The following is a 15,843-nucleotide window of genomic DNA, read 5'->3' on the forward strand; positions in this document are numbered from 1 at the left end:
GCCCACTCTCCATTGAACCTGGTGTAACTGAAAAAGATTTAACTTTGTCTGGATTAGGCCCTTACTTTGAAGTCTTATTTTTTCATGGGTTGATTTGAAAACATGTTTAAAAACATTTGTGGTCTCTGATCCTATTTTCATGAAATTGGTGGATGTGGTTGATGTCCAGGTTCAATCCAGTTAATTATAACTAATTAAGAACGGTTCATAAGCATAATTTTATTTTAAGAGTTGTCATATTGAATTAGCTGGTTGTTTATAAATGTACAGTACTTTCTAGCCAATGATTTCTCTTTCACTTAATTTTATCTGCTAAACAGATAGGAAGTCTTCCACTATGTTGGATAAGAGTGATTTATACCTTGTTATGCTACATTTAAATGAACATTCGAGTCCCATATTTACTTATTTGGAAGTAAACCCTATCTGTTTCCATTAAATTGACTCTCAGAATCATTTGGTTAAAAAAGATCATAACAATAGTCTAACTCAAGTCAACCATGTAGGTATCTCAATCCCAAAGACATTGCAGTTGAACACAAGCCCCATTGATTTCCCTCAGCTGGAACTTAACTTATGAATAAATGGCTGAAAGCCAAGGATTGTGGATTGGGCTGTTAACTTTTAAAAACCCAGCATTTTTGCTGTGGATGGATTTGTAAATGGTATTTTCCAAAAGACAACCATTTTACAGTGCCTATAGGTCTTGAAAAATGGAAGCTTATCCTGCAGCAGTCACATATGACATAATTAAACATCTCTGAAATACCAGCTATTATAATACAAGAGAAACATGTTGATTTCAAAACTGCTCAGCAATTAAATTTACTTTACAGTGTTTAAGTGTCCAACAATTTTTCCTCTAATCAGGGTTTTCCTGGGTCGCAGAATGGCTGTGCTTTTAAAAATCCATCTGCATTATTCTGTGAAACTTATATTGTGTTTCAAATTTTAAGTGGTGGTTAGTGCACCATAAAAATAATAGATCCCATACTTTGCCTATAGGTGGGATACATTTACTTTAAATTTGTAGCATTGAAAACCATATGAAAATTCCTTTTAGACCTGAAAATTAATTTCTACAAGCTGCTTATTTAGGAATTGGATGCAAACAGCCATTTTATCAAGTTTAACAGATGGTATTTTACAAATATAGTGGGAAAACTTGCCTGACACATGTTGTTCATTTATTTTATGATAAATTAGCACATTTATTTGTGTTTTAGCTCCTGTATTCATGCCACCTCCATCAGTATTCCCTCTTTCACCATATTCTGTCAATGTATCTTGGGAAAAGCCACAAGATAATGAAGCAAGAGGAGAAGTGATGGGGTACAGCGTCAATGTAATTACTGAACAAAAAGTATTGCCAGTGTATTCTCAGGTATTATTGTTATTAGCAATCTGTTTTCTCTGCTTATTGATATATGGATGTTATAAAGTGGTCCCAGTCTTGTTGGCTATGCCAATTTCATATTTGCCAGTGGAGCAGTGCTTGCCATTATCAAAGTGCAGTGGGGAGTATCAAAGTTGTTACTATGGCATTTTGCCCAGGGTGGAGCTGACTTTCTGTTTGTTTGTCTCCGTATGAGAGGACATGGCTTGTTCCTGGCAAATTGTTCTGAAGGGAATGTCTGATGGCTTGCATACATGAAGTCATGGTTTAATTCTGCAAGGATACCCAAGAGGTCCAGTGCAGACAAAACATTTCTTAGTCTCCTGGCCATTGTTAAGAGATCAGGAGTGGGCTGCTTGCTGGAATAAAGTAAAGATGAAGGGACCCCTGCAATGCTCCCTCCCTATTGTGGATTTTTCCTTCCTCTTCTTTTCACTGTTCCACTGAAATAATGCCCAGGGAAACTACCTTAGAGGGACGTGGATGGTGCTGTGGGTTAAACCACAGAGCCTAGGACTTGCCGATCAGAAGGTCGGCAGTTCGAATCTCCACACGAGGGTGAGCTCCCCTTGCTCGGTCCCTGCTCCTGCCAACCTAGCAGTTCGAAAGCACCTCAAAGTGCAAGTAGGTAAATAGGTACTGCTCCAACGGGAAGGTAAACGGCGTTTCCGTGTGCTGCTCTGGTTCACCAGAAGCGGCTTAGTCATACTGGCCACATGACCCGGAAGCTGTATGCTGGCTCCCTCGGCCAATAAAGTGAGATGAGCACCGCAACCCCAGAGCCCGTCACGACTGGACCTAATGGTCAGGGGTCCCTTTACCTTTAAAATACCTTAAGGAAAATTCATTTTCTTAGTGCTAAAGCCACTAGTGCTGGTATATAATTAATATTGATGATGATACCAATAAATTTATCTGTTTGCAAGAGACAAGTCTTTTTGAAGTACTTGTTAGTCATCCCTCTTATTCCATGGTGATTGGATTGGTAGATTTCATCACAGAATGGTGTAATGCTTAGTCTACACTCTTTGTAAAAATAACCATTTCTGTTTATTTGTTTATTTATTGACAATCTGCTAAATCTGTGATTGCATAAAATCAGTGTAAGCTGCGACACTACAGTTTATATTCAATTACAATTTATATTCTAGCTCTTTGAGGTTCCTTGAAAAAGTCCCGTTTCTACTAATGGCTCTTGGCAAACGTATTAAGGTTAAAAAAGGTTTTTTTAAAAATCAGCAAAAGCTAATTTCTTTTTGTTAAATGTACTTTCTTATCAGTGTAAAATAATGGAAGTGCTATCAAGATAGCTGTCTTAACTCTATTTGCTTTTTAGGTTTTGTATGTTGCTGAAGCTGATGAACAGTCCTACACAGTGGAAGGCCTGGAACCATACAGAATTTACTATTTTACCATTACTCTCTGCAATCAAGTTGGCTGTGTCAGCAGCGAGCCGGGAATGGGGCAAACTTTAGCAGCAGGTAAGGGAAGAGAAAAAATTGTATTGAAGTATAAATTTAGCACGTACCTTTCTAATGAGCACCATTACAGATGATCACAGGTTGATGCATAGTGACTGAGATAGGTGCTGTGTTAATACAAAGTGACTAGCTTAATTGGTATTTGTTTACCATGACAGATTAAAAACAAAACACCATGTTTTCCACATAGGCTTGTAGTGTATTGGAAAGCCTGCATGGGTTTCTTTTTCAATGAGAAGCCATTTAACATAACATTTGTTTGTTTGTTTACAGTTTCAGCAAATAAAGTTCATAAGCCTAATGAAGTTAATATTTACTACTAGCACCTTTTGTATCAATAGCATGTTTAGCATATATATAGCATTTTACAGCTGCAAAATTATTGGCACCCTGGTCATAGGCTGCATCACCTGTTCTTGCATTTTTGGGTAGGGGGACCACCTATCCTGTTCACATTTTGGATGTCCTATAGCAAAATCCCACCTTTCTCCTAATTGGGAGTAGTGCAGGAAGTTTTTCTGAGAGCTATATGCATGCTTGAAACCTAGGGGGGGGGGGAAGGTACACTTGCAAGATGTATAAATGTTCACACATTTGGATGGGGGGTGCACATGTGACTCTCTACCCCCACATAAATTGGCATAATGTTTGAATATGATTTGTCTGTTTATTGCACTACAGCATACAGTAGGGACGGGGAAGATTTTTCAGCCCAAGAATCGCAACCCCTTCTAGGCAATGTTTTGGGACCCACATGTCAATAGGAAGCAGTGGAAGCAAAAGTAGGCAGAGAAATGAATGTTAATTTTACCTTTGCACAGTGGGCTTGTTCCCAATCACACTGAAACATCCATCTTTGTCTTCCATCCAGGCAAGCAATAGACATTATAAGAGTCTGAGGATACATTCCAGCCAGACAAAACATTCAAGGAGAATGCAAAGCAGGATAGGCAAGGGGTGTGGCTAAGGAGGAGTCCGGAGAACAAGATAGAAAGGCGCATTTAGTCAATGGGTCTGAACTTCCCAATCCCTGGTGTATAGAAATATACTCATCAGCATCAGTCTCAAACACTCAGTTGAGATGTGTAATTTGGAGAATCCGTAGGTGCCAATCCTTCAAATCTTTGTACCTCAGGATTCTGTAATATATTGTAATGAACTGTTTCAAAAATAACTAATGGAGTTTAGATAGGACCCTTGGCTATTATTAGTGATAAAGCTTCGTTTCTTGCTTATCTGTCAATTCCCTGAAAATAAATAGCTCATTGAAACCTGACAGCTTGTTTATTATTGTTTTAATAATTTGGTATCAGTCACATTAAACAATACAGTAGAGTATAAAATTGAGTGACCAGTAGATTTAGATATATTAAATGTTGAGTATTTTTCTATTTATCATTTCTAGGTTTGGAAAGTTGCCATTTTAAGCCTGTATCCACTTACTTGAATTAACTTTTTTCACTGAAATCTAGCAAATGTGCTTTGTGTGTCAACTCTTGATGAGATGCACAAGCAAAACACAATTGACAAATTATTTTAAAGGCTACTTTAATTAACAATCTCCTTGCTGCTGATTATCAGGAGTAAACGCAGGAGCACCATCTGAAATGCATTTTGATAGGATTGTGGGTGTTTGGGGAAAGAAGCTGCAGATCCAGTTTTGCTAGGCTGTGCATATAACATAACCTTATGAAGCACATTTAAAACCCAGGGCATCCTCGAATAATCCTGGGAACTGTAGTTTATCTTCCACCGAGCTACAATTCTCAGCACCTGTAACAAACTACAGTTCAAATGTATGGTGTTTACATGAAAGAGGGAATTATGCGTTTTGCTCCTACTTCAGTGACTGCTATTCTTTGGTAATCTGGAAGACCAACGCAAACCAAAAGCAGAGGGACTGCTTAAAGGTAAAGGGACCCCTGACCATTAGGTCCAGTCGTGACCGACTCTGGGGTTGCGGCACTCATCTCGCTTTATTGGCCGAGGGAGCTGGCGTACAGCTTCCGGGTCATGTGGCCAGCATGACTAAGCCGCTTCTGGCGAACCAGAGCAGCGCATGGAAACGCCGTTTACCTTCCCACCGGAGCGGTCCCTATTTGCACTTTGATGTGCTTTCGAACTGCTAGGTTGGCAGGAGCAGAGACCAAGCAACGGGAGCTCACCCCATCGCGGGGATTCGAACTGCCGACCTTCTGATCGGCAAGTCCTAGGCTCTGTGGTTTAACCCACAGTGCCACTTACAAGATCCCAAATGCTTCCTTATTATAATACATTTTTATAACAGTTGTAGGGAGATCTGTCCTGGAAAGTGAGTGGAGGTGAAAGGATCCACAGACTTCATCGGGTTCATTACACAGCTTCACTTGGCATCTTATGTTCCAAGATAATTTATGAGAGAGACTTTGGAGTTCCGCTTAAAGCAAAAGTTCTACAGAACTGTTGGCTCTGGGCTGTTCAGAGCATCCCTTTGTAAAGTGGTATGGACCCCGGCCTGCCAATAGCACTGCAGGTGTAGTCACCTAGTATCGTGAGTGTGAACCAGCCTGAACTTTCCATCTGCATGTATACACTTTTACATTTGAAACCTTCGAAGCAAATGATACTTCTATACCTTTTCATCATGGAGTTTAAAGTAAACACATGGAAAGCAGCAGAGAAGTGCCATGGAAACCTGAATAATTATTTTCTATAGGGAATCATCAGATATTACTGTTAAAAAATGGGACTGACGCTCCTGCAAATAACTCCTATCGTCTTTGCTGCCAATGGTGAACAGCTGGTGGCTGAGGGAAGATAACCATTTGGTTATTGTCTCTTGCTCATGTGTCAAAGCAAAAGTGAATATTTAGACATTCAGGGGGCATGACAGGCCCATCTGTGTAGGTGTTGCCGGGCAAAACCTGCACAAACAGAAGGATTGTCAGGACCAAGCTGGCACAAGGAGAGGTGCTCGTGCAATGCGTTAGCACTCCTCACCACTCCAGGTTTCACATATATTAAAACGAGACAATAATGCTAATATTTCTACAGATCCCATTTTAAGAGTATGCAACAGTAAGCTTGGATGCTTATGCTTGGTGCCTCAAAATTAGAATCCAGAACATGCAAACCCAAATCTGAACTTGAAATCTGAATCAAATTCCCACTGATGTCTAAGAAACACAGTTATCATTTATTTGTTATTTATTTGTTAGATATTAAATATGAGTTTCAATTAGAACTGTCTTCATGGTTGTCACTGGAGGTTTCACAGGTGTTCAAAGAAATAATAGTAAAACATTTTAAATGCCTAACGTTGATCTTAAAGTGGAAATATAAACGTGTACTTAGGGCTGTCATACGTCCGGATTTTTCCAGACATTACCAGGATTTCAAAGGCGGGAATTTCCAAAGGGTGGCGCTTTGTCCTGGATCTTAGGGCAAGTCAATTGAAAAATCATGTTTTTTGGGTGTTTTTGTAAAAAAACTTTTGGGGTGTCCTGGTTTTTATTTTTTGAAATATGGCAACCCTACGTGTACTGAGCATGATATTCAGAAATGGTTTTAAAATAGTTTAAATGGCCTATATATAGCAGACCTCCTTTATATGAACCTGAGCTATATGATGGTACTAATAATCTATTTGTACCAGTGCTATCATAAAACACTGTATTGAAAATTCATTGGCCCAGATTCAGCTAAAGTGGGTCGTAACTAAATAAACAAGTTTTTTGTGTAATAATCTTAAGTCCCCTTGAGCAACTTTGTCATAGAGAATTCCAGGCTAGGGATCATTAGGAAAGGAGTTGAAAATAAATGCCAGTATCATAATGTGGTTATACAAATCTATGGTGTGGCCGCATTCGGAATACTGTTCACACTTCTGGTCATCTCACCTCAAAAAGGGTGTTTTGGAGTTGGAAAATGATCAAATACCCCTGTGAGGGGAAAAGTTGCAACATGTGGGACTTTCTAGTTAAGGTGAGTAAGAGGCAACATGATAGAGGTGTCTAAAGTTTCGCACGGCATGGGAAAAAGTGGATAGAGAAAGGTTTTTCTTCTTCTCTCACAATACTAGAAGTTGCGGACATCCAATGATGCTGCATGTTGGAAGGTTGAGGAGAGATAAATGAAAGTCCTCCTTCACATAGTGCATAGTTATGGGACTTCCACAGGAGGCAGCAGTGGCCACCAACTTGGTAGGTTTTAAAAAAGGGATTGAACAAATTCATGGAGGATAAGGCTATCTGAAGCTACTAGCCACAGTCACATCCACAGTTGCTGGGAATCCCAAGTAGGCAGAGTGCAGTTGTGCTCAGGTCCTGCTTGCGTGCTTCCCATAAACATCTGGTTGGCCACTGTGAGTACAGGATGCTAGACTAGATGGGCCATTGGCCTGATCCAGCAGGCTTTTCTTTTCTGATTGGCCACTTAGGAAGCAGGTTACTATTAGACTAGATAGCTGGTCCAATGCAGTAGGGCTCTTACTATGTTTTTACATGTATATCTGCCATGCTGCAGGGCCATATATACCTATTTCTATCTTTGATGCTGTTTGACGCTCTTGTGTATCTGGAAAATACTCAGTATTCATCAATTTATGAATGGAATACAGTTTCCAAAAAGCAAAACAAGCCCCACACCTTTGGGAGCATAGGATTTGATGTATATTTTTATTCAAGTTTTGCCATCCCTAGGTTTACTGTCTTCAAAGAGAAACCTGTAATGCCTGAATTTCCAATAGTTCAGAAAGGTACACACTACTGATAAGAACCATATGTTTTGCCTGTCATATAATGGTTTTTAAGCACAATACTCTATCATAGTCTTAAAAACCACCCATATCCAATTAACTGGTAATTAGTGGTGCATTAGATTTTCCTTTCTCTATTAAAAGTAAAATACGCAGGCTGTTTGCCTCTGGTCTGAAAACACACATTGCTTTGTATGCAAGTACATAAAAGTCTGTCACTGTGAATGGGACCCAAAGTGATTAAACAAGCACTCTTAATATGTTAATTTATAATTTTAATTACAGCAATCTTGTATATATAGTCATTAGTGAATACTAATATAAATATTTTTCTACCTTTTTATTCATAATGCATAAACCAATCATCCCCTTCTTTCTCAGCAGTTGCCTGTTTTTTTGTTTCACAATACAATCTTTGTTCTTAGTTATGAATGCATTTTGTTCGTTCCTGTCTTGAATAATCCCTCATTAAAACAAAGTCACTTTCTGCTCCATGCTCAAAAGGGAAAATGAGCATGCAAATGTACCATTGCATCTATATATATATATATATATATATATATATATATATACACACACACATACACACATATGTACTTGTGCTTGCCGTCCTTCAATTAGTCCCCCTTCTTTGAATCTAATTTTATTTGTTGTTATACTGGCTTGATGTAGGGACTCATGAATTTCAGGCTGGTGCCAAGATCTAGACTGAGATGGGGAGTGGCGGGGGGCAGGGTAGAAGAATCAAAGCCTCTTCAGGAAGCTACAGAGGCAGCAAAGCAAAAGCGAATTGGCTTCACCTTTGACTGAAACTCTTGACTAGTCCTGGAATCCTTTGATGATTTTGCTTGGTTAATTATCCAGTTATTTATTTCAAGAATATAGGCACTGTGTTACAATTAGAGACGTGAAACATAATCTGAGGAATTTGCAAATGACAGATGATTTAAATAACTCCCGAGATAAACAGTATCCGCTCAGTATCTTCTCTTGCCAAGTGCTCTCCAGCTACAGATTGGGTGCTCTTTGTGCACCACTGCATGAGCCAAACCTTATTTGTTTGTTCTCCCCAAAGGACATATTTCACTCCTCGGGAAATTGCACAAATTATTCTGTTGCCAGTATGTCAAATTTGCATGGTCTTTAGGCTGAGTTTAAGTTGTATTTCTCTTGATTAAAAGCTTTTGGTTCAAAGCAATACTTTTTAATTGCCTAATGATATAAGTCAGTTCTTAGGAAAGAGCCATGCATTTAGGAGTTCATTTGCAATATAACTGAAAAATTCATTGCATGGCAGTAAAACAATTTACTGTTAATTACAAGGAGAAGAATTTGCTGTACCATGCTCACAGATTGCCATGAATCATGCAGCACTCCTAGAGATTTATAACAGATGTGTAAGTGGGATGAATTAGCAGGGTTTAATAACAGAGACACAAATCATGCAGACTTCAAGGAGCTTTAATTGATATACTAGAATGTGACGGGCATGAATCACTCAGCCATTCAACAGCACTGTAACATATGGTCAGCTCAATATGCTGCATCTTAAATCGGTTGGTGAGTCGTTGGTTGTCCCATATGGTGGAAGCAATATATTTTTCGGGATTTTTTTTTACATTGATTTTTTAAAGAAATATGATTCTATGTTCATAATACAATGAACCCTTAAAACTTGTTATGTTTATTTGAGGAATATTCCAGCCCTACTGTTTTAAACTGGAAATAAGTAGCTTTAGTCCTACTGTGTGCAGGTATGTCATCAGAATAACCAATACAGCTGCCTAATCCTTGCCCAGGGATGGTTTGAGTAGCTATAAATGCCCCAAGGCAGCAAACAAGGCTGTCGCTGCCCCCACTGCCCATTAGTTCCCTACTAGCTCTTCATTTGTACTCTCACCTGTCTCCTATAGGACAAATTTAATATCATGATGGAGGTGGCCAGAGAGAAGGGACTAGTGAATAATGGGTTTGCACCATGGCAGGAAGCTCATTTAACACCTGGAAATTTAAAGGCATAGGCACTGCTTCTGAGTACTGGACCTAAAGTTTTTATTTTTCAGTTTTTCAGTTTCAGTTTAGCTTTTAAAAAAATATGTAATTATGACTGCTACTTGTGGAACAGTTTTATTGTTGTCTGTTGCTGCTTTGCTGTGTTCTCTGTAATTCATTTGTTATTAACTTTGTTTTGAAAATGGTTTTCACAGTGTCTTCATGTAAGCCCTCCTATAAGTTTTAAAAATTGAAGTTCAGGGTATTACATTTTAAATCAATCACTAGGCAACCCTGTTGGTGTGTCTTTGGGGGGTTCATCAGTTAGGATTCTGGACTACAGACTAAGGTATCCTTGCTCAACCATTTCTATGTCTCCATCACTCCCATTCAGTACAAAGATTTACTCATGAGGTTGAATGGCAAAATACTTTGCATTGCCAAACTAGTTGCAGTTCTATTAAAAACATTCCCGGCACCCTTTTAGTAACATATTGTAACTATAGCCAAGCTGCTTCAGCGAAGGGAGCTCTCATTTTTTAGTCGAGGGGCAAACATAACATTGAACGTTTGCTTACGAACTGAAATTGTACACCATATGAGTTTGAGTGTATGTGTGTGTTTAAGGACAACCCTACAAGTAGCCATTTAAAAGGTTAGAGTTCTAATTAGCAGTAGCCAAAGCATAAATGAGACCATATTCTCATGACTGGTTACGTTTTCAAAGTGCTGCTAAAGACTGTTGCTATTTCAGGTTTTAATTGAAGAGAAAACACTGAGGAGCAAATTTCAGACTAAAGCCAAGAGGAACCAAACATTAGAAGTGCTGCTGATTATTTGAGAGGTTGCTGTTGATATAAACGCATGAGAGAGAAGTAGACCTGTAAATTTTGTAGCTGTAATGCAAATGCGTTTTTATTAGCTTTAGAACCTGACAGGCTATAGGAAACTTTTAGCAGCTGCATTAGCAAACCTGACAGATTTGTGAAAAGAATACACTATCCTTAGAAGCATGGCTGCCAGAATTTAATGTCAACAATTAAAATTTATTTTGATACTCACCTAGTGTTTATTACTGTTTGTATACACAACAGACCTTACTAATACAGAGATGCACTATTAGATGGAATTACCATCTGTTCGCAGTGAAATGCTGGCATCTGTCTTAGCTTCTAAAACTAAAATGATATCGTTTCAAACAAAACAAAGTTAACTGCTCTTTACTTACCAACAATTATATTTTTCTTTTAGGCACACAGATTGTATGTGTGTGTTCACGCACACAAGCGAAATGCTTTTTTTTATAGTGACCTATACAGCAATATCTATAAGTGATATATCTTTAACATAAAACAGTATGGGCCATCTGTTTAGTGCCCTCTGTTACACAACAGCAAACACCTAGTCATAGGCGTTTAAAGTAATGTTTTACCTTTATAATATATCAACTATATATTATCTAGGAATAAATTTTAAAAACACTACATAATTAAAATATGCAAAATATAGCTGAGTCTACTAAAATACAGTATGCTTTGACAGATGTGTTTTAGGAGGCTTGGACAAAATTTAAATAGGCAAAATTATAGACTGCTCCTTTGACAAAGCAGCTACAGGTACCACAGTGACACCTTTAGGAAATGTATACTGTGCCTTTTAGCCTCCAGTAGCTATATTGTACTATCCAGTGACATGGCAACCTGTACTGCAGATTTATAATCTTACTTTTTTCATCCAAATTGCTGAAGTACCAGCTTCAATAGAGACTCTTCACTGTATATGTCAACACACAAGTATTCTGAATCACCAAGGACATGGTAGTTACAATACTAATGTTATACCGAAGATGTTGCTTTTTGAAAGGTTGGGTTTCTGTTCCATATATCACAAAATAAATTGTGTCATGCTAGTGTTTAATGCGTGTACACAGTGCATTAACTGTAACTGTAGTACATTTATTTGTGCTAGAGTAGACTTGAAAATGATTAAAAAATCAATACTTTCCTGTCAGAGAAGCAAGTGTTACAATGCATTTAAGTAGTTAATTGCAGAAGCCCCATAAAAGCTTCAAATTTGGGTAGCAAAGATGTTATAATTACAGTGCAGGCAACTCCTATTTATTAAAGGATGATTGTTTAAGGGAGATGTGGTTGTTGTTGTAGTTGTGAAGAAAGGTTGGCTGTATGTATTCATTTTAGAAATAATGAATTTTAGCCTTTTTGCTTAGCAACTCTAAGCTGAACTAGAGGACTCAACCTTGGCACTCACATTTAAAGTGCTGACACAGACTGATTTGCTCCAAAGGTGAAGTTCCAATTGTAAAGCCATGTTTTCTTTTGAAACCTGTGCATTAATACTGCATTTCATTAGCACTCTGCGCTACTTATGCGGGGAAGCTTGTGACCTCACACTGCACTACTTCAATTTCAACACAGTAAATTTCGAACATAGCAGTATGATACTAATTAGATTGTGAAGTCATAAATGATGTCCAAGCAAGAATTTACAATGCATAGCACGGTTGGTGGGTTTTTGTCTCCCATCATTCCCTCTGCCAAAAGTAATATTTTATCATGTTGTAGAAAAAGTAATAGCAACATACTACAGCTTAATGTGAGAAAATGATGGTTTTGTATCCAAGAAGCTTTAAGGATATGTTATTAATTTGTTATAAATGAAGCGCTTTGCAACAAACTCTTAGCTAACTGAAGTAATTTGCAAGATGCATATTTTAATCCAGGTTGTTCTCCAAATGAATGTCGTGCCCTATAATCACCGAAAACTCTGTCTTTGATATATACTGCATAGTTTAGGACTCGTGTGAAAACATTAGAGGTTTGCAAAGTAATGATTGCTTGGGGTACAGAGTGGATAAAAGTATTGCTATGAGGTGTTTTTTTTGGTGGGTAGACTGTATGCCTGGGCCCCCCTCCCTCTAATTCCTGGATCCAGAATGGATTCAATTCCTGAAATAGCCAGGCTAGCTTCCTGTTGAGTTAATGGCCACCTAAATATGGGCAATTAAGGTAACAAAGGAAGCAGCTCTGTGCCAGATTGCAAATGGGTAGACCCCACTTCCTCAACTTGCTGGTAGTTAGAAAGACAAAGGCCAGAGTTGAGAGTTGGTGTGTGTGAGGTAGAAATTGGAAGCTCAGGTTGTAAATATGTGCAAATAAACCATAGATCATAAAAACATCACAGTCTCCGCTGTCCCTCATTCCGAAGGAAACCATACCCTGGCTAAGTGTCTAGAACCACTGGAATCTAGCACTGCGAAGAGATTGGGGTGGTATGCAACAGTATGTTATAGCTAAAAGATATATTGAGGAAATTGCTGCACAGCAGTGACCAGTTTTCCAGGCCAGCAAACCACAACAAGCTACAAGAGACTGCATACCAAACAATTGCACTAGTGCAAAATGCATCGGCTCAACTGCCTATCATATGAAAGAATTGCAGTGGCTGCCATTTCCCACTGAGTTAGGTTGAAGGTGCTGGTGTTAGTGTACAAAGTTGCATACAGCTTGGGACCAGGATATGGATACGATCATCACACTCCCTATATACCCAGTTGATTGGTGTGTTCTGTAGGAAAAAGCATCCTGCAGATACCATCCTACCAGGAGATCCATTCCACACAATGATAGAATCGGACCTTTAGTGTAGCAATACCTAACCTTTGGAACTCCCTCCCACTGTAATCAGACGGGCGCCTTCTCTATTATGATTTAACTGAGCGGTAAAAGATCACACAAAATTCCTCCTATCAAAGAGAACCTATCTTTCCTATTCCTGATATATTTGATTACACTCTGGAGAGATAACTGGGTGCCCTTGTTCACAATTACAGTGGTACCTCGGGTTAAGAATTCAATTCGTTGTGGAGGTCTGTTCTTAACCTGAAATTGTTCTTAACCTGAAGCACCACTTTAGCTAATGGGGCCTCCCGCTGCCGCCATGCCGCCGCTGCACGATTTCTATTCTCATCCTGAAGCAAAGTTCTTAACCCGAGATACTATTTCGGGGTTAGCGGAGTCTGTAACCTTAAGCATCTGTAACCCAAGGTACCACTGTAGTTGAATTTGTGCCTTAAGGTCTGTATTATTATTTTTATGATGCTGAGATAAAATTACTTTCAGTCAATAGTTAAGGTGAAAAAAAGCCAGTACTGTACCACTGACAGGTCAAACAAGACATCGGAGGGCTGCCATTCAAATTTTTTACTAAATCAAGAATTATCTGTACTGTATGATTGCAATAGCACACAGGTCAAAGGTTGTTTGCAATTGTAATTGATACTGCTTTCCTAGGGGACGATATATTATACATGTAGAACTACCTGGTTTATTCTGAAAACCAGTATTGTTTGGATAACCTTAACTGGACAGATGCATCTTTCCTTTTTTCTTTTTATATAAATAGCTCCAAGACAGCTAATTGCCCCTTATGCTGAAGGAATAAACAGCACAGTGATAAAGATAAGTTGGAAGGAACCTAAAGAACTTAATGGGCCTCCTCCAATCTATCAGCTGGAGAGAATGGATGCATCTTTAGCAACATCAAGTGTAACTGTAATGAAAGGAATCCGTTTTCCAGGAAACGGGTATTATAAATTTCCAAGTTCTACTCTGCCTGCCAACACATATTTTACAGGTAAGGAGATTGTGGTGATAGCATGCAGTGTAAAAACTTTGGTTTTTGTTTAGACAACAATGGGATAGTTAGGGTGCCTTTACACTAGCCCATTTCTCTGGAATTGCTCTTTTTAAAAAATTCATTTGTTTTTAGAGCACTTCCGCATGATGTTATTGTTAACTCTTTTCATTCTGTCGCTTTCTGAATCATCTTGTGCTTCTTGAGACTTGATTTTTCACTCTTTTCGTGTGAATGCAACTGGTATTGGGGCAATTCAGGGGTAAACCAAAGGTTGTTCATCCCTAATCACCGGGCCCAGATAATAAATAATGTAATAATAAAAGCGGGGGAATCAGCATGATTAGAGGTAAACCTCGTGATATGGAATACAAAAGATTTCTTAAATTGCCCAAGTTTACTAAAAGCCCAGAAAGAACTGAGTATGCTCAAAGACCTCCACAACCAATGGAAGCTCAGTTGAAAAATAGAAAAGGAAACTTGAGGGGCTGGTGAGTGAAACTGCATACTTGTTTGTTGATTTATGTAAATTGTTTTGTTGCTAGAAGTCCCAACCATGTTTTCTCAGAAGTAAGTCCCACTGAGTTCAATGGAATTTAGTCTCAGATGATGGGGTTAGGATTGGGATTGCAGCCTTAATCTGCTTCCTACTGCGAAATTGAATAACCAAAGGAATGTATCCTTCATTATCGTTCTTTTCGCATGGAAAGAGGTAGTCTATTTTTTTACCTGTTGACTTATGACCCTAACCCTTATGCAGTAAGTAAAATGCAGGGTGCCAAGCTGTGACATCTTTACCCAGAGTGGTAGAGGCAGCAGGGGATCATGACATTTGTGAAAACAAACAGAAGGACCCCACTTTGTCTTTAACTTTGTCTTTAAGGTGCCACAAGACTCTATTTTGTGTTTGTTGCAAAAGACTAGCATTAACTTTGGAAAGGAACACACAGAGAAAGTGACTGATTTGTAAATATTTGTTGATGGCTGAGATGTTTGTATCTTTTGTGCACTATGATATTTAAAAATAGGTATATTTCAGAACCAGCAGATGACAGAATATAAAAAAGACTTTTGCAAAATAAACCAATTGCAGGGGTACAGAAAATACCAGATGAAAGGCTGGAACGGCGTGAGGCATGTCCATACATCCCTATATATGGCTGTTCTATTCAAGGACCAAGAATTATTATATTTGTGTAATTAACAATATTTTGCAACCCTTAGAAGCATTCATTTTCTGCTGCTCCTTGGATGAAGACATTGTGCAAATGTTTCCCTTAACTGGGAAGAATGATAACTTAGGGGTAGTACATCTGCCTTGCACCCATAAGTTACCTTAACTGCAGGAGCTGGAAATTAAAAGAAGTATCTTAGGCAACACAGCTAAAAAAACCCACCTGTTTGAACCCCAGAGAGCTGCTAGGTAGAGGCTAACAATGGTGTAGGGGAGACTCCAGGAAAAAATGGTTTGGGGAAACAATGTGATAGAAAACACCATTATAGCAGAAGCAAAGACCTTAATACATTATGGCTGAAAGTTAGGGTGGGGAAAATTTGAGAAATGGGGAAGGGCGTACCCAGTACCA

The 15,843-nt window shown here is 38.6% G+C and overlaps 1 protein-coding gene across 5 annotated transcripts in view; it reads left to right on the forward strand.

The window, feature by feature from the left end:
- Positions 1 to 15,843, forward strand: part of USH2A (usherin) — a 440,966-nt gene that overhangs the window by 110,944 nt on the left and 314,179 nt on the right. For all 5 annotated transcript variants that reach the window (XM_081000469.1, XM_081000470.1, XM_081000471.1 and 2 more), the window contains exons 19-21: positions 1,227 to 1,384; positions 2,733 to 2,877; positions 14,027 to 14,257. In XM_081000469.1, the coding sequence (XP_080856595.1) occupies positions 1,227 to 1,384; positions 2,733 to 2,877; positions 14,027 to 14,257 (534 nt within the window). The remainder of the gene's footprint in view (positions 1 to 1,226; positions 1,385 to 2,732; positions 2,878 to 14,026; positions 14,258 to 15,843) is intronic.

This window comes from Podarcis pityusensis, assembly GCF_964106645.2.
Source record: "Podarcis pityusensis genome assembly, chromosome: 3".
Classification (NCBI taxonomy): Eukaryota; Metazoa; Chordata; class Lepidosauria; order Squamata; family Lacertidae; genus Podarcis; species Podarcis pityusensis.